General features: G+C 46.9%; 1 protein-coding gene across 1 annotated transcript in view; it reads left to right on the top strand.

Annotated features, from left to right (window-relative positions):
• The window catches only part of LAMP1 (lysosomal associated membrane protein 1), a 104569-nt gene that overhangs the window by 65200 nt on the left and 13483 nt on the right, over positions 1 to 25886 (top strand). Inside the window, exon 8 of the mRNA XM_078783237.1 lies at positions 21767 to 21842. Coding sequence (XP_078639363.1) covers positions 21767 to 21842 — 76 coding nt within the window. The remainder of the gene's footprint in view (positions 1 to 21766; positions 21843 to 25886) is intronic.

The raw sequence follows: 25886 nt of genomic DNA, 5'->3' as shown, positions 1-25886 counted from the left end.
AGCAAGCAATCAAAAGGTCTGGCAAAAATGTGCATGCAATAAGAAAGAGGGAATGCAAAAAATGTATAATGGGGAAATTGCAAGCAATTGAGGGTGCAAGTAATGTACATCAAAAAAGAATAGAGACAAAGAGCAGTGATATACCGAACTTGTACACTGACCTATCAAAAACAGTAACAAGGGCCCATCAAAAACATCTGCGGAAGGTAGAGAGAAAAGACTGAGCAGAACGAGGTGGTTTCTACCTCTTTGCTCACCGGGAGCGGGCTGTCATGCCCACACGCGCTGCCCATATGCTAAGTAAGGGGGGGTCAAAAGAAGGAATACTGCTTGGTGTCTAAAAGAAGGTGCATATTGAAGAGATGAGATGAGATGAGGTGCAGGTATGGTGCGAGGAGGAAACTGGAAAGAGGTGCATATCTGTGTGTTCTGAGCAGAACAGTTAGAGAGAGAGACAGAGACAGAGACACAGACACAGACACAGACACAGAGACCGAAAGGGAGAACGAGAACGAACGAACACGAGAGGACAGACTTGACTTAACTGTGTGAGATGAGGGATTTCTTAATGTGTGTGTGAATCGGCTTGGCCATAATGATTGCGCCTGCTTTGCTTGCTTGCCCAGCGCTCCATCCCGCAAACTCCTGCTCACAGCTCCAGCTCTGTTCCAACGAGCTCCGAGCCACCTTTCGCCACGTACCGCCAACCAAGCCAAGATAATCCTTCTGCGCGGCAGGGGCGGAGCTTGAGTGCAGATCAACAGCGATGCTCGGCATGGCTAACGCCATCTGTGGTGCAGCTGTTGGTGTACACCCGATCTTCCAAGCATTGACACCACCCATGCGAGACTCCAGCCACAAAAATGCCCGTCATTCCGGATGTGTCACGCATTGGAGCTCCCCCCAATTTTACGTAGGGCTCGCGCCTTCTGCTGTGCTTTCTGAGCGTGAACAGCGCTGGGAACCTAATTACTTATTCAAGTAAACAGAGCGTCTGGGCTGTTAATGAGGCACTCATATTTATGAGCGCATATTTGCTCTTCGTGCTGATGAGGTCTGAAGAGGGGGAGGGTCCAATGAGATCGCCTTGTGCTGTCTTTCCCTTGTTCTGAGGGTGATGGCGGGCATCTATGGTGATTTTTTTTTTTTTTTTTTTTTTTTTTTTTTGTATACAAGGTCGAGGCTCGTGAAAGAGCGAACATTAATCACACAGAAAGACAAACCGACACATAAAACATATAACATAGGGAGCGGTAGACAAGATGGGGAGAGAGGGGGAAGGACACAAACACAACATTTGAGAGCAGGGACCGAGAGACATGGAGACATCGAGAGATCTGAGAGAGGGCGAGGGCTTTGGGGGGGGGGCGTGGGAAGGGGGCGGTGGGAGAGGTATAAAACATATGGACACTGCCAGGACTTCCAGGAAAGAAGTTGGAATTTCAAACAAGGTGGATCTGGGGTGAATTAGCGGGGGTAGAAAAGATCAAGGTTTTGGATGGGGGAAGATAAGAGATGGTGGTGAACAGCTGTTTTAAAGACCTGGAGGGAGGAGTGGGATTGAAGGGAGTGAGGGAGTTTGTTCCAGAGGCGGGAGAAAAGAGGAATGAAAGAGTGAAGGTGAGCAGAGAGCCGAGATTTCGGCAGTTTAACCATCAGAGGGTTGCTGGCAGATCTTGTGCGACCTGTAGGAATATTTGGGGGACAGAGCACAGAGAGAGCTGGGGGTGCAAGGCCGGAGAGGAGTCGGTAGAAGACAGAAAGACCACCTACCTGCCTGCGGTGAGTGAGTGAAAGGCCCTCAGAGATAGCTTCATCGCGGGAGATTCCAATAATTCTGAAAGCTTTGGTTTCAACAGCGTGAAGCCGAGCTAGGTGTGAGGCAGGAGCACCGGCCCATAGGGGAGAACAGTATTCCATTGAGCTGCGGATGAAAGCCTTGTATGTGGTGAGGAGCTCAGGTGTGCCGAGGAAGGACTTCGCACGACGGAGGATGCCCAGTCGGCGACTGGCTTTGGAGGCCAGCTTGGAAATGTGGTTTTCCCAAGAAAGATCATGGCAGATAGTGAGACCCAAAATCTTGAGCGACAGAACTTCTTGGAGAGGATTGTTGAGAAAGTAGATGGGAGGGTTGTCCAGTCGATCTTTTCGGAGAGACATAGTAAGAGTGTGACATTTGTCAGGATTGAAAGACATGTTCCACTTGTTTGACCAGTCTGTGATTTTGTCCAGGTCTTCAGAGAGTGAGGAGGCAGCAGACTGCCGATCTGAGGGAAGAGGAATGGAGCGGCAGAGAGTGGAGTCATCAGCAAAGAGATAGAGAGGATTTTCGAGAGAGTCAGAGAGATCATTGATGAAGACCAGAAAAAGCACGGGGCCCAGAACACTGCCTTGGGGAACTCCAGCCTGAACAGGAAGAGGAGATGAGAGAAACCCATTCAGGGCCACACGTTGACGACGACTAGAGAGGAAGTCCGCCAGCCATGCATGGAGATTTCCATGGATACCAAAGGAGGAGAGTTTGGTGAGCAGAGCGGGGTGCCAGACCGTGTCGAAGGCACGTGATATGTCGAGGGAGACAGCTCTAATTTCCTGTTTGGCATTGAGGACCTCCATCCATTGTTGAGACAGCAGAAGCAGCATGTCCAGAGTAGAGTGACCTGGTCTGAAACCAAATTGATGATCAGAGATCAAGCCATTGGAGAAGAGGAAAGATTTCATATCCGAAGCAATGATGGATTCCATGACTTTGCTGATAATTGGGAGAAGGCTGATTGGTCTGTAGTTGCTAGGATCTGTTTTTGCACCTTTTTTGTGCAAAGCGGTGATGTTGGCTGATTTCCAAGCAGATGGCAGTTGACCTTGAGCAAAAGAGAGGGTGAAGAGAACAGAGAGAGGGTGAGATAGAGCAGCAGAGCAGGATTTTAGGACCCGTGGGCTGATGCCGTCGGGTCCAGTTGCAGAATCAGAGTCGAGGGTTGACAGAAACTTTTCCACCTTGTCAGGAGGGAAGGACACGGAGTCCAGGAGCAGCAGGGTACGACTGGGTATGGTGGGTACAGAGAGGGATGGGTTTGGGACACAAGATTTAGAGGCAAACACAGAGTTGAGGCATTCAGCTTTTTCACGTGCGGAGTCAGCTGTGTAGCCGTTTGAGGTAAGGGAGGGGATGGAGGGGGAACAAACACCAGAAACGGATTTGACCAGACGCCACCAGGATTTGGAAGAGGGAGACAGATAAGAGAGTTCGGTCTTGAGAACGGAGAGATATTGTTTCCTGGCTCTCCTGAGGGTGGACACACACTTGTTTCGGGCTTTGTGAAAGGAAATGAGATTTCCTTCCGTTGGATTTGCTTTCCAGGAGACGAAGGCAAGTTGTTTCTGGGCAACAGCCTCACCACAAGATTCCGTGTACCATGGACGGGAGGAAGGGTATGACAACTGAAGACGAGATGGGATAAATCTGTGCATGAGAGAGAGCAATTTACTTTGGAAGAATTCCCAGGATGAGTTGATGTCAGAGGTGGTAGAGATGGGAGACCAGTCCAGATGATTGATGGCTGCTTGAAGACCGTGCCAGTTGGCCTGAGTGAAATGCCAGACTCGTCGACGCTGAGCAGGCTCCCTGAGGATGGTCAGAGAGATGTCCACTTTAACAAGGACATGATCAGATGATCCGATCGGAGCAGAAGAAGAGCAGCAGACATTTTCAGGGAAGTTAGTCATAACCAAGTCCAGAAGAGAAGATGTTCCGTTGACTGAGATCCGGGTCGGGAAATTGACAGATTGTGTCAGTCCCAGTGAGTCGCAGAAGTCCTTTGCTGAGGAGCCATGGCTGGTGAGAGAGGTACCCACACCCAGCCAACTGGCATGATGACAGTTGAAATCACCACATATGAGGAAGAGAGAGTTGGGATGAGTAGATAGAAGTTGGTCCATATCATCAGACAGCGAGATGTAGATGGAGTCATCACTGTTTGGTGGACGGTACAACACACATATGAACAAGAGGTGGGAGCGAAGGGGAAGCCGTAGCCAGAGGTATTCCTGGGGGTGAGGTGGAGAGAGTGCAGTGCAGGGCGAGTGAGGAAGAGAGTTTTTGATAAAGATAGCAACCCCGCCTCCAGGACGAGGCTCAGGTCTATCATACCGGAGGAGGGAGTAGCCAGGGAGAGATACTATGGAATCAGAGACATCATAAAGGAGGAAAGTTTCTGTTAAGCAGATCACGTCTGGTTTGACAGAAGCAACCTGTATGGAGAGATCAGTTAAGTTTGAACGAAGGCCCCGGATGTTTGAGGTCCATACCGTTAATGAAGAGGAAGGGGGAGCATCAGATACAGAACAGGGGGGAGGAGGGGTAGGGTAAGATGTGGAAGAGGTGGAAGAGGTAGGGAGAGCTGTTGAAGGTGTGTCAGAGATTTCAGAATAGCTCGGAGAAAGGGAAGGATGGGGCGGACAAAAGGTTTGATGGTGATTGGGTGAGCCACAATGAGGTGTTATTTGAGGAGGGGGAAGAGCGAGGCAGAAGGTTGGGGGAGATGGAGGTGAGAGTTTGAAGGGGGAAGAAGCGGGGAGGACGCTTTGAGGAGGGGGAGTGAGAGGGGGGAAATTGAGAAGCAATGAGGGTGGGGAGATTTGAAGGGGAGGGGTGAGGGGGAAGTTTGGGAGGGAAGGGGCAAGGGGAGGGATTTGAAAGGGATGGGATATGGGGGAGATTTGGAGGGGAGGGGTGAGGCAGGAGTCTAGGAGGGGACGGGCGAGGGGGCGTCTTGGCGGGGAGGGGTGAGGGGGTCGTTTAGGAGGGAGGGGGCAAGGGGGGAGATTTGAAAGGGATGGGTGATGGGGAAGATTTGGAGGGGAGGGGTGATGGGGAAGATTTGGAGGGGAGGGGTTATGGGGAAGATTTGGAGGGGAGGGGTGAGATTGGATTTTTGAAAGTGTACGATTTATGGGAAACGAACATTTATTGCAAAATGAGTTGCTTGTGACCTTCGAGTTAAAAATACGTTTAAGGACGCTGGATGGAGGATGGAGTGCAGGAGAGTTTAGGGAATGTAGAAAAAAGGCACTATAGGAGATGGATATTTTTTTTGGGATGAATTGATTTGGTGAGCAAGTCGAAAGCAGCCTTTTAAAGAAGAAGAAGAAAAAGGTGTTATAAAATATGACGGAATACATAACTTGAGGGGAAAGTGTAAACATTGAAGGTTAATGAGTGAAAACTATCTGGGGAAATGGGGGAGAAACACGTGGTCGAAGAACGAACGAACGAATAAGAATGAATAAACGAATGATAACAGAGAAGGAAAATGTTTTTTTTTTGTTTTGTTTTTTTTTTTTTTTTTTTTTTTTCCCCCCCCCCCCGAGTTGAGATTTACACAAGGAAGTAGGCTATGGGTGAAAAGACTGGGAATACAGAGAACGAAAGTTATTGGATCACAAACGACGGACCGCTGAGAGAAGAACAAAGCCTCAAGGTTGTACAGTGCACACTGTACAAGGCCTCAAGACACGACACGGCAAACAGACGATCAATTTATGAAAGATAAACACCGAGAAACAACCAAAGTTTCACACAATAACTTCACACACCGAAAGATAAATACAGTTTCGACAAAATACAATTGTGAACAGACTTAACTTCGAAAAACGTGGAGACCGTGTGGAGCTTCGAAAATCCCTGCCGCCGTCTCCAAGATCTCGCGAGAATCTCCAAATTGTAGTTGAAACTTAGTTTTTGTTTTGTTTTTTGTATTTATTTATATCAGAGGAAACATTGATTTGTTCCCACTTTTCACTCGCATGGGGTTTATCACTTTTTAAAATAGATATTTATGCAAAAAATTTCAGCTAGCATCATGGCTAAATATATTTCTTACAAATTCTGTTCAATTGATTTTTTATTTTTTTCCCAAGGATGGGTCAGAAATGGAAACGTCAACAACAATGCCTTGTCTCCATTAGCAAGTTTGAACCATTCAGCAGCCTGCCCCAGGTTGTCTTTTTATCAGCTTTGTGTTTCTGTTAGCGTGGTGTCCGCAGTCGTACATTCGATGTGTTAATACAAATTTCCTGTGTGCATGGATGCTATTTGGTCCATTATGCCTGCATTTCATTCATACCCTGTTAATTTAATCTATCCCTTTATTCATCATTAAGGATAGTAACCCTCCTTGGTGTTTCCTCCTGTATCCATCGTGTCCACCCCATGCATCCTATCCTGCTCCCATTCCTCTCCATGCCCTTTATTTGTCCAAGTCTCCCTCCACCTTGGCCTTCTACCTTGGCTTTGGTTGGTGCTCCCCCCCCCCCCGCTCTCTCTACTGTTACTTTTGCATCCTGTTACGTCTTTATCCATTCAGTGCATTAGCTCTTCCACGAGGCTCGCCTTTGTATACAACTCCCCCCCTCCCCCATTTTTAAAAATTATTTTAATTTTGGGGGAGGGAGGGAGACCTTCCTTTCTTGGGCAATTGCAAATATCTTGTCTGCCTACATACTACAAGGATGTATGAGCAATTTTGGTGCAGAAGGGGGCTATTAAGCCCATGCCTGTGCTGCACCAACCAGAAAACATCACCTTTCCTTCAAAATTGAGGATAGAAGTTGAGCAAAACCGACTCGGGCTCAGTACTTGTTGATTGTTAACGACGTAATGTATGTCGCTGGTGACGTCACATACACTGCAGCCAAAGCTAAACCTGGGTTTGGATTTTCACGATTTGTCCAAGTTAGAGCCACAAGTGATGGTCTATGGACATTGTTATGGATTCGTCACTTCCGTTGTGGTTCTCATCCACTGTAAACATTTTTGGTTGCATGTACTACTATCGTTGTCGTTTAAGTGAAATAGAGATTACTATTTTCAAAAGGTAAAAAAAGTTAATGTTTTAAAAGAAACCGGAACCGGACGAAGAGGAAGAAGAGGAAAAGAAGGCGGAGCGAGTAAGTCGGACAAGAAGCCGAGCTGTTTGGATGTCTGGAGCAAACGCTGGCGAACGGAGGTCACTAGCGAACTTTGGGGTTTCCTGGGAAAGGGATTCCTGCGACAGTTGTTATCGCTGTGACAGATAAACCTGCGTGACAGGTTTTGCTGTTGATTCCAAAGAGAATCATTGGAGGGCCGTTACGTCTCGAGAATGGGCAGTTGGCCATTTTGACTCGCGCCGATTTTCCCATCGCTCCAGGTTTTCCACCTCGCTTCAACCATTTTCACCGCATCCAGACGTTAACTTGGTGTATGTGTGTAACGTGGCTTTTGAGTTCGAAATCTGTGGTTCGCCGATTGGGAGCCGTCGAACGTCCATACCTGAAGGTGTGATTTCCCCGTCGCTTCTGGAGGGTGCCTTCGCCCATCTTTGGCAGTGTGACTGTCAACCGAGCGGGATTCTGGTTTCGATACGACATTGTTCTGACGATCACTGGAGCGGATCGACTTTGGCTTGATGCCGGGATAGAGACATTGGGAATGTTCTTGTTTCACTCACTTGGAGCACAGTGAGTTACCTTGTACGAACTGATGGTGCCATCATAGGAAAATGATATATTGGTTGTACAATTGATTACTATTGTTATTGTACTGTTATTCTTGTGTGACCTTTTTTTTTTTTTTTTTTTTTTTTTTTTTGTATACAAGATCGAGGCTCGTGAAAGAGCTAACATTAATCACACAAAAAGACAAACCGACACACAAAACACAAAAAACAAGGGGAGCGGTAGACAAGATGGGGAGAGAGGGGGAAGGACACAAAGAGAGGGGGAAGGACACAAACACAACATTTGAGAGCAGGGACATTGGGAGGATTTGGGGGGAGGTGGGAGAGGATTAAAACATATGAACACTGCAAGGACTCTGGGGTGAATTACCGGGGGTAGAAAAGATCAAGGTTTTCGATGGGGGAAGATAAGAGATGGTGGTGAACAGCTGTTTTAAAGACCTGGAGGGAGGAGTGGGATTGAAGGGAGTGGGGGAGTTTGTTCCAGAGGCGGGAGAAAAGGGGAATGAAAGAGTGAAGGTGAGCAGAGAGCCTAGACTTTGGCAGTTTAACCAGAAGAGGGTTGCAGGCAGATCTTGTGCGACCTGAAGGAATATTGGGGGGACAGAGCACAGAGAGAGCTGGGGGAGCAAGGCCGGAGAGGAGTCGGTAGAAGACAGAAAGACCACCAACCTGCCTGCGGTGAGTGAGTGAAAGGCCCTCGGCGTTGACTACATCGCAGGAGATTCCAATGATTCTGAAAGCTTTGGCCTCAACAGCGTGAAGCCGAGCAAGGTGTGAGGCAGGAGCACCAGCCCAGAGGGGGGAACAGTATTCCATTGAGCTGCGGATGAAAGCCTTGTATGTGGTGAGGAGCTCAGGTGTGCCAAGGAAGGACTTCGCACGACGGAGGATGCCCAGTCGGCGACTGGCTTTGGAGGCCAGCTTGGAAATGTGGTTTTCCCAAGAAAGATCACGGCAGATAGTGAGACCCAAAAGCTTGAGTGACAGAACTTCTTGGAGAGGATTGTTGAGAAAGTAGATGGGAGGGTTGTCCAGTCGGTCCTTTCGGAGAGACATTGTAAGAGTGTGAGATTTGTCAGGATTGAAAGACATGTTCCACTTGTTTGACCAGTCTGTGATTTTGTCCAGGTCTGCAGAGAGTGAGGAGGCTGCAGACTGCCGATCTGAGGGATGAGGAATGGAGCGACAGAGAGTAGAGTCGTCAGCAAAGAGATAGAGAGGATTTTCAAGAGAGTCAGAGAGATCATTGATGAAGACCAGAAAAAGCACAGGGCCCAGAACACTACCTTGGGGAACTCCAGCCTGAACAGGAAGAGGAGATGAGAGAAACCCATTCAGGGCCACACGTTGACTACGACCAGAGAGGAAGTCCGCCAGCCATGCGTGGAGATTTCCATGGATACCAAAGGAGGAGAGTTTGGAGAGCAGAGCAGGGTGCCAGACCGTATCGAAGGCACGTGAAATGTCAAGGGAGACAGCTCTAATTTCCTGTTTGGCGTTGAGGACCTCCATCCATTGTTGAGAAAGCAGAAGCAGCACGTCCAGAGTAGAGTGACCAGGTCTGAAACCAAATTGATGATCAGAGATCAAGCCATTGGAGAAGAGGAAAGATTTAATATCTGAAGCAATGATGGATTCCATGACTTTGCTGATAATTGGGAGAAGGCTGATTGGTCTGTAGTTGCTGGGATCTGTTTTTGCACCTTTTTTGTGCAAAGCGGTGATGTTGGCTGATTTCCAAGCAGATGGCAGATGACCTTGAGCAAAAGAGAGGGTGAAGAGAACAGAAAGAGGGAGTGAAAGTGCAGAAGAACATGATTTTAGGACCCGTGGGCTGATGCCGTCAGGACCAGTTGCAGAATCAGAGTCGAGGGTTGCCAGAAACTTTTCCACCTTGTCAGGAGGAAAGGACACAGAGTCCAGGAGCAGCTGGGTACAGAGAGGGATGGGTTTGGGACACAAGATTTAGAGGCAAACACAGAGTTGAGGCATTCAGCTTTTTCACGTGCGGAGTCAGCCGTTAAGCCGTTTGAGGTGAGGGAGGGGATGGAGGGGGAACAAACACCAGAAACAGATTTGACCAGACGCCACCAGGATTTGGAAGAGGGAGACAGATAAGAGAGTTCGGTCTTGAGAATGGTGAGATTTTGTTTCCTGGCTCTCCTGAGGGTGGACACACACTTGTTTCGGGCTTTGTGAAAGGAAATGAGATTTCCTTCCGTTGGATTTGCTTTCCAGGAGACGAAAGCAAGTTGTTTCAGGGCAACAGCCTCACCACAAGATTCCGTGTACCATGGACGGGAGGAAGGGTATGACAACTGAAGACGAGATGGTATAAATCTGTGCATGAGAGAGAGCAATTTACTTTGAAAGAATTCCCAGGATGAGTTGATGTCAGAGGCGGTAGAGATGGGAGACCAGTCCAGATGATTGATGGCTGCTTGAAGACCGTGCCAGTTGGCCTGAGTGAAATGCCAGACTCGTCGACGCTGAGGAGGCTCTCTGAGAATGGTCAGAGAGATGTCCACTTTGACAAGCACATGATCAGATGAGCCGATTGGAGCAGAAGAAAAGCAGCAGACATTTTCAGGGAAGTTTGTCATAACCAAATCCAGAAGAGAAGATGCTCCGTTGACTGAGATCCGGGTCGGGAAATTGACAGATTGAGTCAGTCCCAGTGAGTCGCAGAAGTCCTTTGCTGAAGAGCCATGGCTGGTGAGAGAGGTACCCACACCCAGCCAACTGGCATGGTGACAATTGAAATCACCACATATGAGGAAGAGAGAGTTGGGATGGGTAGATAGAAGTTGGTCCATATTATCAGACAGTGAGATGTAGATGGAGTCATCGCTGATTGGTGGACGGTACAACACACATATGAACAAAAGGTGGGAGCGAAGGGGAAGCCGTAGCCAAAGGTATTCCTGGGGGTGAGGTGGAGAGAGGGCAGTGCAGGGCGAGTGAGGAAGAGAGTTTTTTATAAAGATAGCAACCCCACCTCCAGGACGAGGCTCAGGTCTATCATACCGGAGGAGGGAGTAACCTGGGAGAGATACCAAGGCATCAGAGACCTCATGAAGGAGGAAAGTTTCTGTTAAGCAGATCACATCTGGTTTGTCAGAAGCAACCTGTATGGAGAGGTCAGTCAAGTTTGAGCGAAGGCCCCGGATGTTTGAGGTCCATACCGTTAATGAAGAGGAAGGGGGAGCATCGGGTCCAGAACAGGGGGGGGGGGGGTAGGGTAAGATGTGGAAGAGGAGGAAGAGGTAGGGAGAGCTGTTGAAGGTGTGTCAGAGATTTCAGAATAGCTTGGAGAAAGGGAAGAATGGGGCGGACAAAAGGTTTGATGGAGATTGGGTGAGGCACAGTGAGGTGTTATTTGAGGAGGGGGAAGAGCAAGGCAGAAGGTTTGGGGAGATGAAGGTGAAAGTTGGAAGGAGGAAGAAGCAGGGAGGATGCTTTGAGGAGGAGGGGTGAGAGGGGAGTCTAGGAGGGGAGGAGCGAGGGAGAGTCTCGGAGGGGAGGGGTGTGGGGGGAGTTTAGGAGGGAGGGGAGGGAAGGGGCAAGGGGGGAGATTTGAAAGGGATGGGTGATGGGGAGGATTTGGAGGGGAGGGGTGAGATTGGATTTTGAAAAGTGTACGATTCATGGGAAACGAACATTTTTTGCAAAATGAGTTTGAGACCTTCGAGTCAAAAATACGTTTGAGGACACTGGAGGAGGGATGGAGTTCTGGATAGTTTAGGGAATGTAGAAAGGAGGAACTGTAAGAGATGGCATTATATATATTTTTTGGAATGAATAGATTTGGTGAGCAAGACGAAAGCATCCTTTTGTAGGAAAAGAAGAAAAGGGTGTTATAATATATGAGAGAAAATAGTTGTTCAGGGGAGAGATTATACATTTCTAACCGCGTGATCGCGAACGAAAAACGAACGAACAAAAAGAACAAATAAATGAATAAGACCTGGGAAGGAAATAGTTTTTTTGGGTTTTTTTTTTTTTTTTTTTTTTTTTTTTTTTGTGAGTACAGATATTAAACAAGGAGGTACGGGGTGAACGACTGGGACGAAACAGTGAACGAAAATAATTTCAGCGCATTCGAAGAATCGCTGAGAGAAAAACAAACCACAAGGTCAGAGACGGTACGGTAGTCCAAGCCTACGAGTACTAGGCCGCAGAATACTCGATACCATTAACCGACGATTGTGTATACATGTACGAAAAATTAGCACCGAAAATTTTCCAAAAGATACGCTATAGGTACATACACCGAAAGATAGATACAGTCTCGACAAAAAACACGATTGAGAAATATCACTTAGCTTCGAAAGCGTGAGCGCATGGAGCAGCTTCGAAAAGACGTGACCTCGCCGTGATCTCGCGAGATCTCCGAAAGTATTACGTCCTTAATTACCTTAATACAATACTTGTTTGTTGGTAACAATTGGTGTAGTTTCACCATTGATCTTTGACATACAGAATAACACATTTTTCTGCCGTGACTCCTCTCGGGGCTCGGAGGGACACCGTGACCGGGGTTTGGGGAGGAGCACGTAACAGAAATTGGGGGCCCGTCCGGGATAGAATTCTCTAACATTCCCAAAATTCCCAAATTTGGAATTTCCTGACATTCCCAAATTTTTTGTAAAAATTTTAAAATTTTTGTGTGAAGGTTAACAGGTGCTAACTAATAGTCACCATGGTGTTTGACGGAGAAAAGTTTGCGGCGTCCCCTAATGAGGCACAGTTCCAGGCGTTAAAAAGATCGGAACTCATGATATTGGCCAAATATTTTAACTTGGAGGTCCGAGTTAATATGAAGAAAGCAGAGATGCAGACATTGATGGTAGAATCTCTGGTGGGACAAGGAACATGGAAAGAGGTAGCCTTGGATTGGTTACCCGAGGAAAAAGAAAATGTGGAGCGCCGGAAAATGGAGATGCAACTGCAGAGCCAGGAAAGGTTAAAAGAGTTGGAATGGAAAGCCGAGGAACGAAGAGCAGAGGAAAGGAAAGCAAAAAAGGAAAGAGCAGAAAAGGAAAGAGCAGAACAGGAACGAGAATTTGAGGGAAGAAGAGCAGAATAGAAACAAGAACTCGAGGAAAGAAGAGCAGAACAGGAACAAGAACTCGAGGAAAGAAGAGCAGAGGAAAGGAGAGCCGAAAGGGAGTTAAAGGAACGTGACATGGAGTATCAGAAGGAACTTAAACTCAAGGAGTTGGAATTACTGGGAGAGCGGAGAAAAGTAGTATCCATGCCGGCTAGTTCGACAACTAGTCAGAACACTTGGGATGTTGGTAGGCATGTGAGGCTGGTTCCACCCTTCAATGAAAAGGAGGTAGCCAAGTTTTTTTTTTTACACTTTGAGAAAGTGGCTCAAATGCTAAAATGGCCTGTGGTGTCCTGGACTATGTTAGTGCAAAGTGTTTTGGTGGGTAAAGCTCAAGATATCTATTCGGCTTTACCAATTGACCAATGTGCAGATTATGAGAAAGTGAAGAAAGCCAAATTCTCAAAGCCTATGAATTGGTCCCTGAAGCTTACCGACAAAAAATCAGGAATGCCAGGAAGAGGGAGAGTGAGACCCATGTGGAGTTTGCCAGAATAAAGGAAACCATGTTTGATAGGTGGTGTGACTCGAAGGAGATTGGGAAAGACTTCAACCTGTTACGACAATTGATCTTGGTGGAGGAATTCAAACAGTGTGTCCACGTGGACATGAAAGTACATCTGGATGAAAATAAAGTACTAGAGTTGTATGAGGCAGCAACCGTGGCAGATGACTGCCTTGACACACAGGATGGGGTTCCACAAACCTAACTTCCCGCCAAGTTAGCCAGGGAGTTATGGTAAATCAGGTGCGGAGAACAAATATTCATGGAGGCGGCCTAGAGATGACTATGGGGACAAATCTGATACCGTGACTTTTAGGGATCAGAAGACTACAGTTCCAAGACAGACTTATCTTCCGGGGGGCCCGAGGCAGACCACGAGTTTTTCCTCCGGGCCGACTTGCGCTTTTTGCAAGAAACCTGGGCATTTGATGTCCCAATGTTACGCCCTGAAAAGGAAAAATCAGGAGCGGAGTCAAACTAGTGAAACTCCAAATGCATTGGCCAATGCGAGAAATCGTCCTTGGAGGACAGTGCCTTGTGAAAGTTCCCATGCCAAAGTTACGGCATCACAGAACGTCCTTGTACAAGAGGGTTACAAAACTTTTATTTCAGAGGGGTTTGTGTCACTGGATGGAGACTTAACGAACCAGAGACCTGTTAGGGTATTGAGGGACACAGGAGCACATCAATCTTTGATGCTTGAAGGCATTTTGCCATTGTCAGAGAAGATGGCAACTGGTGTTGGTGTTCTTTTGCAGGGGATTGGTGGCTATGTTAAAGCTCTTCTTCATGTCATCCATTTTAAGTCTGATTTGGTGTCAGGACTGGTCACCGTAGGTTTACAAGCCACTCTTCCTGTAGAGGGAATCTCTTATTATCGGGAATGATTTGGCCGGTGGTCGAGTTTCTGGTAACCCAATGTTGGTTGAAAAGCCCAGTATGGAAAATAACACCGCACAGTTGGAGCAGGAGATTCCGGGTATATTTCCATATTGTGCAGTGACTTGTGCTATGGGTCGGAAGTGCTCTGAAGAGAAGGAGAAGGAAGGCGATGTGGATTTGGGTTCCTTAGAGGTATTGGAGGAAAATTCTGAAAGAGGTAATAGGAAAGGGAGTGACATCAAGGAACTTAAGGAAAAGGTGGTATCTGGAACCAAAGAGGAAATAGAGAGTCCGTCGGAGACATCTGGGAGCGAGGTTGAGCAAACGGTGCTGGTCCGAAAGAGACTTGTTGAAGAGCAACACAGAGATCCGGAGTTTGATTGATAAAGCCGTTACAGAGGAAGAGGCTATGAAGATACCTGTTGGTGACTTCATGAAAGAGGAAATACTCATGAGAAAATGGAGACCACCGGAGGTGCCAGCAAACGATGAGTGGAAAGTTCATTACCAAATTGTGGTGCCACCGCCGTACCGGAAGGAGATATTGAGTTTGGCGCATGAGACACCTTTGGCCGGGCACCTTGGAGTGAACAAGATCTGTGACAGAATATCGGTACATTTTTTCTGGCCAGTTTTGCGACGTGATGTAGCGGATTTCTGTAAATCTTGCCATTCTTGCCAGCTGGTGGGAAAACCTAATCAGAAAGTCCCATCCGCACCTTTAAAACCAATTCCAGCTTTTGAAGAGCCATTCAGCCGTGTCATTATTGACTGTGTAGGCCCTTTACCTAAAAGTAAGGCTGGACATCAGTATTTGCTGACCATCATGTGCGCTTCCACAAGGTTCCCAGAGGCAGTGCCTCTTAGGAAAATTATTGCGGCAGTTATTGTGAAGGCCTTGATTAAATTTTTCACTTTGGTTGGCCTACCTAAGGTCATCCAGCCTGATCAGGGTTCCAATTTCATGTCACCACTTTTTCAGCAAGTGATACACCTGTTGTGAGTGGAGCAAGTAAGATCAAGTACTTACCATCCTGAGAGCCAAGGGGCCTTGGAAAGGTTTCACCAGACATTGAAGAATATGATCAGAACATATTGTTTTGAATGTGACAAGGATTGGGATGAAGGAATACCCTTATTGTTGTTTGCTACGAGGGAATCTGTTCAGGAGTCATTGGGGTTCAGTCCTTTTGAACTTGTGTTTGGACACGCAGTGCGAGGACCATTGAAATTGGTGAAAGAACAGTGGCTACAGGAGGAGTCACAGTCAACAGTGATAGAGTATGTGTCAACGGTTCGGCACAGATTGGCAAAGGCTTGTGAAGTTGCGAGAAGAAACTTGAAAGTGACACAGGATAAAATGAAAGTGAGACATGACAATAAATCTCAGATAAGAAATTTCAGTGCTGAGGACCGAGTGCTAGTGTTGCTTCCTGTTCCAGGTCAGCCACTACAGGCTAGATATTTTGGTCCCTATGCAATCGAAAGGAGGGTTAATGAAACAGATTACGTGGTGACAACTCCTGACCGACGGAAAAAGCGGCAGCTGTGTCATGTCAACCGACTGAAGAAATATTATGAGAGGAAGCCTGTGGGGAAAATGGTTCCTGTCTCACCTGTCGTGCCTGTAGTCGGGGTGCAAGAGAATCCAGAGGTTGAGGCCGGTGTGAAGTTTGATAACATTGATGACCAGGCTTGTCCCAGATTGACGAACACAGAAGTGTTCAGTCATTCAGATGAGAAATTAGGTCATTTGACGAGGGAACAACAAGGACAACTATCCAGCCTAATTTTTGCGTTTGCACATTTGTTCACAGATGTACCTGGTCGTACTGACCTGGTATATCATGACATTGAGGTGGGGGAAGCCACTCCTGTGAAGCAACACCACTATCGGATGAACCCTGTGAAGATGGAGTATCTTCGGAAGGAGGTTCAGTATATGTTGGAGAATGACACCATCGAACCAAGCAGCAGTGAATGGAGCTCACCATGTGTGTTGGTTCCAAAACCCGATGGCAGTTTTCGCTGTTGTACGGATTTAAAACGGGTTAATGCAGTGACCAAGACCGACTCGTATCCCATCCCAAGGATTGATGACTGTATTGATAGAATAGGCCCAGCTAAATTTGTAACTAAATTTGACTTGCTGAAAGGGTATTGGCAGATTCCTCTTACTGATAGAGCCAAGGAAATCTCAGCTTTAGTCACACCAAATGGGTTGTATCAGTACAAGGTTCGTCCCTTTGGATTGAAAAATGGGCCTGCTACATTTCAACGGCTGATTAATAAACTCATTGCAGACCTTGAGGGGGTGGAGGCTTATCTGGATGACGTCATCATCCACACCATGACCATGGAAGATCATATTAAACAAATTCATGCATTTTTCAAGAAACTGACCGAGGCAGGGTTGACCATCAACTTATCTAAGAGTGAGTTTGTAAAGGCACAGGTGGTGTTCCTAGGCCATGTAGTAGGTCAGGGTCAGGTGCAACCGGTGACAGCCAAGATAGAAGCCATTGATGGCTTCCAAGTTCCAAAAGGGAAGAAGGAGCTCATGAGATTCTTGGGTATGGCTGGTTGGTACCGGCGGTTCTGCAGGAATTTTTCTGATGTGGTAGCCCATTTAACGAATTTGCTGAGGAAAGAGACCAAGTTTATTTGGGATGACAAATGTCAAGCTGCCTTTGCCCACGTCAAAGCGATATTAATGAACTCTCCTGTCCTAGCAGCCCCGGATTTTCAAGCACCTTTCAAGTTGGCCATTGATGCAAGTGATGTGGGGGCTGGGGCAGTTCTATTACAGGAAGATGAGGATGGAGTGGATCACCCGGTGTGCTACTATTCCAAAAAGTTTAACAAACACCAGGCAAATTATGCCACCGTGGAAAAAGAGACCCTTGCTCTCCTGCTAGCGCTTCAGCATTATGAGGTGTATCTAGGAACAGTACTACCTTTCCTGTAAAAGTCTTCACTGATAACCCCTTAACCTTCATTCAAAAAAATGAAAAATAAAAATCAGAGGTTGATGAGATGGAGTTTGGCTTTGCAGGAGTTCAACTTGGAAATTGAGCATGAAAAGGGCAGGGACAATGTCGTTGCTGATGCTTTATCCAGAGTGAACTAACTTTGGAAATTCCTGGAGGTTGTTTGGAAGTTTTGTTGCTTTATTTTGGGGAATATTAATTATTGTTCACGTGAAATCATCTTTTGGGTGTGAGTTTTACTTTTGTTTGTTAAAAGAGTTTTTGCATGCAAAGAAAGTTTTCACTATGTTCAAACTTTCTTTCTTGAGGGGGGGGGAAGTGTTACGGATTCGTCACTTCCGTTGTTGTTCTCATCCACTGTAAACATTTTTGGTTGCATGTACTACTATTGTTGGCGTTTAAGTGAAATCGAGATTACTATTTTCAAAAGGTAAAAAAAGTTAATGTTTTAAAAGAAACCGGACGAAGACGAAGAGGAAGAAGAGGAAAAGAAGGCGGAGCGAGTGAGTCGGACAAGAAGCCGAGCTGTTTGGATGTCTGGAGCAAACGCTGGCGAACGGAGGTCACTAGCGAACTTTGGGGTTTCCTGGGAAAGGGATTCCTGCGACAGTTGTTATCGCTGTGACAGATAAACCTGCGTGACAGGTTTTGCTGTTGATTCCAAAGAGAATCATTGGAGGGCCGTTACGTCTCGAGAATGGGAAGTTGGCCATTTTGACTCGCGCCGATTTTCGCATCGCTCCAGGGTTTGCACCTCGCTTCAACCATTTTCACCGCATCCAGACGTTAACTTGGTGTATGTGTGTAACGTGGCTTTTGAGTGGGAAATCTGCGGTTCGCCGATTGGGAGCCGTCGAACGTCCATACCTGAAGGTGTGATTTCCCCGTCGCTTCTGGAGGGTGCTTTCGCCCATCTTTGGCAGTGTGACTGTCAACCGAGCGGGATTCTGGTTTCGATACGACATCGTTCTGACGATCACTGGAGCGGATCGACTTTGGCTTGATGCCGGGATAGAGACATTGGGAATGTTCTTGTTTCACTCACTTGGAGCACAGTGAGTTACCTTGTACGAACTGATGGTACCATCATAGGAAAATGATATATTGGTTGTACAATTGATTACTATTGTTATTGTACTGTTATTCTTGTGTGACCTTAATACAATACTTGTTTGTTGGTAACAATTGGTGTGGTTTCACCATTGATCTTTGACATACAGAATAACACATTTTTCTGCCGTGACTCCTCTCGGGGCTCGGAGGTACACCGTGACCGTGGTTTGGAGAGGAGCACGTAACAACATGCAATCGAGCTTGTTCCAAACAGGTGACCTTTCCCAATGGAGATGAGACTTAAGAGACACAAATTGACCCCGTCCATGACTGTTATTGGCATGGCTTGGAAGGAGGCCAAGTCTCAAGGTCGGCTTTTCGCCCACCACAGATAAGCTAACGTACTCTGGATTTTATCCCCTCTGGCTTTTTTTTTGTTGTTGTTGTTGTTTTTTTGTATACAAGATCGAGGCTCGTGAAAGAGCTATCATTAATCACACAAAAAGTCAAACCGACACATAAAACATACTAAGGGGAGCGGTAGACAGGATGGGGAGAGAGGGGGTACACTAACACAACATTTGAGAGCAGGGACATCGAGATGTCTGTGGGAGGGAGAGGGCTTGGGGGGAGGTGAGAGACGTATAAAACATATGGACACTGCAAGGACTTCCAGGAAAGAAGTTGGAATTTCAAAAAAGTGGATCTGGGGTGAATTAGTGGGGGTGGAAAAGATCAAGGTTTTGGATGAGGGAAGATGAGAGATGGTGGTGAACAGCTGTTTTAAAGACCTGGAGGGAGGAGTGGGATTGAAGGGAGTGGGGGAGTTTGTTCCAGAAGCGGGAGAAAAAAGGAATGAAAGAGTTAAGGTGAGCAGAGAGCCTAGATTTTGGCAGTTTAACCATAAGAGGGTTGCTGGCAGATCTTGTGCGACCTGTGGGAATATTTGGGGGACAGAGCACAGAAGGAGCTGGCGGAGCAAGGCCGGAGAGGAGTCTGTAGAAGACAGAAAGACTACCAACCTGCCTGTGGTGTGAGTGAAAGGCCCTCGGAGTTAGCTTCATCGCGGGAGATTCCAATGATTCTGAAAGCTTTGGTTTCAACAGCGTGAAGCCGAGCTAGGTGTGAGGCAGGAGCACCGGCCCAGAGGGAAGAATAGTATTCCATTGAGCTGCGGATGAAAGCCTTGTATGTGGTGAGGAGCTCAGGTGTGCCAAGGAACGACTTCGCACGATGGAGGATGCCCAGTCGGCGACTGGCTTTGGAGGCCAGCTGGAAATGTGGTTTTCCCAGGAAAGATCATGGCAGATAGTGAGACCCAAAAGCTTGAGCGACCGAACTTGTTGGAGAGAATTGTTGAGAAAGTATATGGGAGGGTTGTCCAGTCGGTCTTTTCGGAGAGACATCGTAAGAGTGTGAGATTTGTCAGGATTGAAAGACATGTTCCACTTGTTTGACCAGTATGTGATTTTGTTTAGGTCTGCAGAGTGACGAGGCTGCAGACTGCCGATCTGAGGGATGAGGAATGGAGCGGCAGAGAGTGGAGTCATCAGCAAAGAGATAGAGAGGATTTTCCAGAGAGTCGGAGAGATCATTGATGAAGACCAGAAAAAGCACAGGACCCAGAACACTGCCTTGGGGAACTCCAGCCTGAACAGGAAGGGGAATGAGAGAAATCCATTCAGGGCCACACGTTGACTTCGACCAGAGAGGAAGTCCGCAAGCCATGCGTGGAGATTTTCCTCCCATTTTCCAGTCCCTCCAGCCTCCCCAGGTTGCACGCACATGTTTTTCCAGCCAATTCTCAACTGAACACTCCTCTCCATTCCTTCATTCTCTTATCCATGGAGCAGACACCCTTTGTCTGTGGTTGCATGCCTCTCACTCAACCACAGACGGGGTTGCACACAATGGTTGTGGGGGGAGGGGTTGCACAAAATGCCACTTTTTAGCTCACCTGGAACATAGTTCCGGGGATCTTATTGGATGGCGCGTCATCCGTCCGTCAGTCCTTAAACACTTGGAACTTCTCTGAAACAGTTCATGGGATTGTGACCAAACTTGACTAAAATTATATGTGGTATTTTTTGCAACTCAAGTTTGTTCACGGCATTAGAAAAATCGGGGTCTATGGCAGGACCTGCCTGCGGTGAGTGAGTGAAAGGGGGGGGGAGAGGGGAAGCAGGGGAAGGAAGGAGGGATGAGTGGAGGAGGTGTTGCTCCCCAGAAATAGGTGTTGTTGTTTTTTCCTGTTTATTTATAATTTTGTGATTACGTTGGTATGATTCTACATGCTGCTCTGTCTCCTGGCAACAATTGAAATTGGCTTATAATACCATGATACTGTTTAAAATGCCTTTAGTCTGTGTAGTATATGGCTTTATTCTACCAGGTGAGCACCCAGGGGTATTGTCCCTATTTTTATTATTAGTCCCCTACTGGTGTAAACCGGAGGGGACTATAGGTTTGCACTCCGTCCCTCCGTCTGTCAGTCCGTCAGTCCGTCATGCAAAGAACAGCTTTCCGGACTCTTTTTTTTCTAAACGCTTAACGCTAATGATTTCAAACTTGGTACATGGTTTCCTCATGATAAGTTACAGGTCAAGTTCGAACGTCATGACGTTTCGATCATTTTTGACAAAGTTATGGCACTTTGAACTTTGGGAATTCTGATAATTCTGATGATCCTTAACTCAGTGCCATTTTAAGTTTTAATTTCCTTTAAAAAAAGATTTTCTCTGCAATGATTGGACCGATTGAGATCAAATTTTCACCATATGAGGGACTCTGTCTGCAGAATATTTTAATGGTAATTATGACGTCACAGGTCACGTGGTTCGGCCGCCATATTGTTTTTCGTGAAAACACGAAAACCCCTTTTTCTTTGCAACGGTTGAACAGATCGAGGCCAAACTTTGCAGGCACAATTGCATACCCATGAGGAACAAAAAAAGTCAGCGAGCACGACGTCATGCATCACATGGTTTCAGAGTTATGACGTTTTTAAGCATCCTTTAAAACTGAGCTCCTCCCTCATTTTTGATCCAATCAAGGAGAAACTTCACAGATCTGTTCAGCATGTCAGTCTACTAAAATGTCCTTTTGGAATTTGCGATGGGGCACGTGGTTTGGCAGATATCGTTAATTAAACGAAAATATTAAAAGAAAAATGGATATCTCTTGTTTATTCCAGAGTTCTCCTCAAGCCGCACCGCGCACCCTCAGCCTCGTCTCGCGAACGTCAACAGCGCGGCACAGCGCGCGCTTTCGGGAGGGTTGGAGTCAAGCCGAGCAACCTATATATACACATCGATCATTGATCATGAACCGGAAAATATAATAAATTACTGATATTTAGCGACTCGAAAGGTTCTTTATCAACAACTTATTTTCTCGTGCTTCTGCTGACCTGTCTGCAAGGTGTATACATCGAAGTCCCGAGTGCGAACCACAGGTGAGCCCGTCCTGAGGTAATTAGCGATTGGGAACGATTCAGAACCTGTGGGCAAATAACCCTTGGTAATTTCCCCAACAGTTTTCCGGACGACAGACTGCCGGTAGGGGACATGTATTGCAGCGCAATACTCAGAATGCTTGTTCTACTAGTATGTTATTCTGAGGGTATGGTTTGCTTACTGATAAGGATGTATGAGCTTGATTGGCTATTTTATTGGTGCTCTTGATTATAGCATTGCCTTTTTTTCCTCACTGAACCCTACAGAAAACAAGTAATAAAACATTCCACTTCTCACGCTTTGATGCCAACTTTACGACACTATTTCCTGGACCAATTAAAGGTAGGTTTTTCGTGGGGAAGGGGGTAGGGTGGATTTGATAAGTGGGCCTTAAAGTTGATATGAGGCTCAGTGAAGTTTGTACATAAAGCAAACGAAAGACAAGGACATTAGTATACAACAGTATACGTTCTACATTAATTTGAAATTGGTAGACCATCGACGAATACACTGCTGAGCAAAAGCCTCAGATGCTTTGCCCATTTCGATTCTGATGCATAAATAACTAAAACTGTGTTCAATGCAAATACACCTTCATCAAAATTGAAATCTTATTCAAATAACCAAATTTATACACAATATTCCATGATATATACTGTCGCGTCCGCAGCTAGTTATCACTAGAGTCCCTGTATATAGAGAGTTGTGTCAACTCAAATTTGGACGCCATTTTGTGTCTAAGTGTGTCGGATTAGATATACATGTACATTCGCGATATGGGGTGATATATTCTAAACCTGCTAAAAAAAAATTTACTGCACATATTTAGTCTTATTATTACATACAGGTGATATTTGTTTTGTCAAAAACTCAGCTATTGCCGTGAAAAAGAGCTGTGTGGTGATATTAAAAGTGGTATGGCAATGCATATTACAAGCCAACACTGCATATAAGAGCTAACATTATAAGTAAGACAAACCAATGCTGTCGTTCTCTGAATTTTAATAACTTTTAGAAAGGAGTGTGGGCATATCCAATATTTTTAAAAGGGTGCCGAGAGCAATTCCGGTGTAGGACTTCCAGCCGACATATAGTCTAACACACTTAAAACAAATTCTGTACGTGGTATTGCCATATTTCTATAGTGTACAACTTTAGTTTTATCGACATTTATATTCAATTTCCATTGTAATGATTTAACAAGCTGCAAGTCAGCTTCTGTCTCTGACATAAGGAAAACGTCATCGGCATCTAGTAAGATTGAAACGTTCATTTATTACTACACCCTTGCCCAGAACTCTGATGGATATTGCCTGATCGATTAATATGTTTCATAGCTGGCGACTTAATTAACACTTAATTTTCGACTGCGCCAAGCCGTAATTAAACAGAGAAAAAACTTTTAAAAATACCTGCAGTGTGCACGGTTCGTCTAGTCGAACAGATATGGAAAAGCACAGATAAGACGTCGTATTCACCATAACTTGTTTAATTTCACCAGGAACACGATGAGGCCAACACAGTAAACATTCAGTACAAAACTTGGTTCATACATTCAATACAGAACATGATTCATACATTCAGACCGTAAGAAAACTCTGCCCGTAATACAACACTCTGACCAGACCAACACTTCATCCCACTACGTTCACTCCTCACAAGTGAAACTCATCACTACTCCGTTCACTCCTCACAAGTGAGACTCTTCACTCCTCACAAGTGAGACTCATCACTACTCCGACAAGTGAAGACTTGAATATGACTACAGACGGAGAGACTGCTCACGATACGGCAAGAAGGCGATACGGCTTCACCGCTTTCAGCTCTTTCGTCTGACTTTCGCTTCCCAAATTTGTCTTCTGACTTTATCACTTGGAAATCTATACATCTTATATTTCCCAGATTGGTTTGAACAACCAAAAGCAGAACAACCAGTCATTTTGTTTGGCAATAAACAACATTCCCGTACCAAGCTGACGTTCACGCACGGTGAAGTTAGACACAAAATGGCGCCACGAAATCACGTGACCAGAAATCTCGGGTCAGCGCATAGCGCAACTCTTTTTATACAGGGACTCTAGTTATCACCAGCCTTGGACGGATGAACCGAACCAGCTTCAACTCCCGAGGCTATCTCCCAATCTGGCAGTGATGACACGCGCGGCATGCAAGAAACACGAAGCGTTTAACTTCACAAAACACACAGGCTTATTCCGAAACCCAACCAAGAACACAACAACAAAAATGTAACAATAATGATTTATAAGAAAACTAGAACTGCCACTTTAAAACTTCTGGCAGTGATGACCGGTTTACTCGCAACCACTTTTGATACAACCCCACTTTTCATACAACCTCACTTTTGATACAACCCCACTTTTGATACAACCCCACTTTTGATACAACCCCACTTTTGATACAACCTCACTTTTGATACAACCCCACTTTTGATACAACCCCACTTTTGATACAACCCCCCTTTTGATACAACCCCCCTTTTGATACAACCCCACTTTTGATACAACCCCACTTTTGATACAACCCCACTTTTGATACAACCCCACTTTTGATACAACCCCACTTTTGATACAACCCCACTTTCATTGGACATGCTTTGACACAACCCCCTTGGATACAACCCTGGTACACACACACACACACACACACACACACACACACACACACACACACACACCCTAGCCACACACACACCCCCTACCCACACACACACACACACACACACACACCCCCTACCCACACACACACCCCCTACCCACACACACACACCCCCTACCCACACACACACCCCCTACCCACACACACACACCCTACCCACACACACACCCTACCCACACACACACCCCCTACCCACACACACACACCCCCTACCCACACATCCACACACACACCCCCTACCCACACACCCACACACATCCCCCCTACCCACACACATGCACACACACACACACACACCCCTCCTCCCACACACATACCCCCCCCCCCCCACACACCTATCCACACACACATATCCACCCCTACCCCCCCCCCCCCCGCCCCCCACACACACATATCCACCCCCCACACACCCATACACACATCCACACACAAACACCCCTCCCCCCACACGCATACCCCAACCCCCCCACACACCCACACACACATATCCACCCCCCCACACACACATATCCACCCCCCCACACACACATATCCACCCCCCACACACACATATCCACCCCCCCACACACACCCACACACACATTCACACACACACACAAACACATCCCCACATGCACACACACATCCCCAGACCCCCCCACCCCCCACACACACACCCCCGTGCACACACACCTCCACACACACACCCCCACACAAACACGCGCACACATCCCCCCACCCCAAACACACACACACCAACCCCCCCCCGCCCCCACACACACACACATACACCCCCCCCCCCACACACACACACACACACACCCCTCCCCCCACCCCCCTCCCCCCCCCCACACACACACACACATATCCACACACACATCCACACACACACACATCCACACACACACATATCCACACACACACACATATCCACACACACACACATATCCACACACTCACATATCCACACACACACATATCCACACACACACATATCCACACACACACATATCCACACACACACATATCCACACACACACATATCCACACACACACATATCCACACACACACATATCCACACACACACATATCCACACACACACACCACACACAAACACCCCCACACCTCTCCCCCCACACGCACACACATATCCACACAAACGCACATCCCCCTCCTCTCCCCCAACCCCCAAGAAACATCCCCACACACATCCCCCCACACACATCCCCCCACACACATCCCCCCACACACATCCCCCCACACACATCCCCACACACACACATCCCCACACATACACATCCCCACACACACACATCCCCACACACACACATCCCCACACACACACATCCCCACACACACACATCCCCACACACCCACATCCCCACACACCCTCATCCCCACACACACACATCCCCACACACCCTCATCCCCACTCACACACATCCCCACACACACACACATCCCCACACACACACATCCCCACACACACACATCCCCACACACACACATCCCCACACACACACATCCACACACACACACATCCACACACACACACACATCCCCACACACACACATCCCCACACACACACATCCACACACACACACATCCACACACACACACATCCCCACACACACACATCCCCACACACCCACATCCCCACACACCCTCATCCCCACACACACACATCCCCACACACACACATCCCCACACACACACATCCCCACACAC

The sequence above is a fragment of the Myxine glutinosa genome, chromosome 8, assembly GCF_964187855.1.
Source record: "Myxine glutinosa chromosome 8, kmMyxGlut1.1, whole genome shotgun sequence".
Lineage (NCBI taxonomy): Eukaryota > Metazoa > Chordata > Myxini > Myxiniformes > Myxinidae > Myxine > Myxine glutinosa.
The sequence above is the reverse complement of the archived record's forward strand: the minus strand, read 5'-3'. Positions and strand labels throughout refer to the sequence as shown.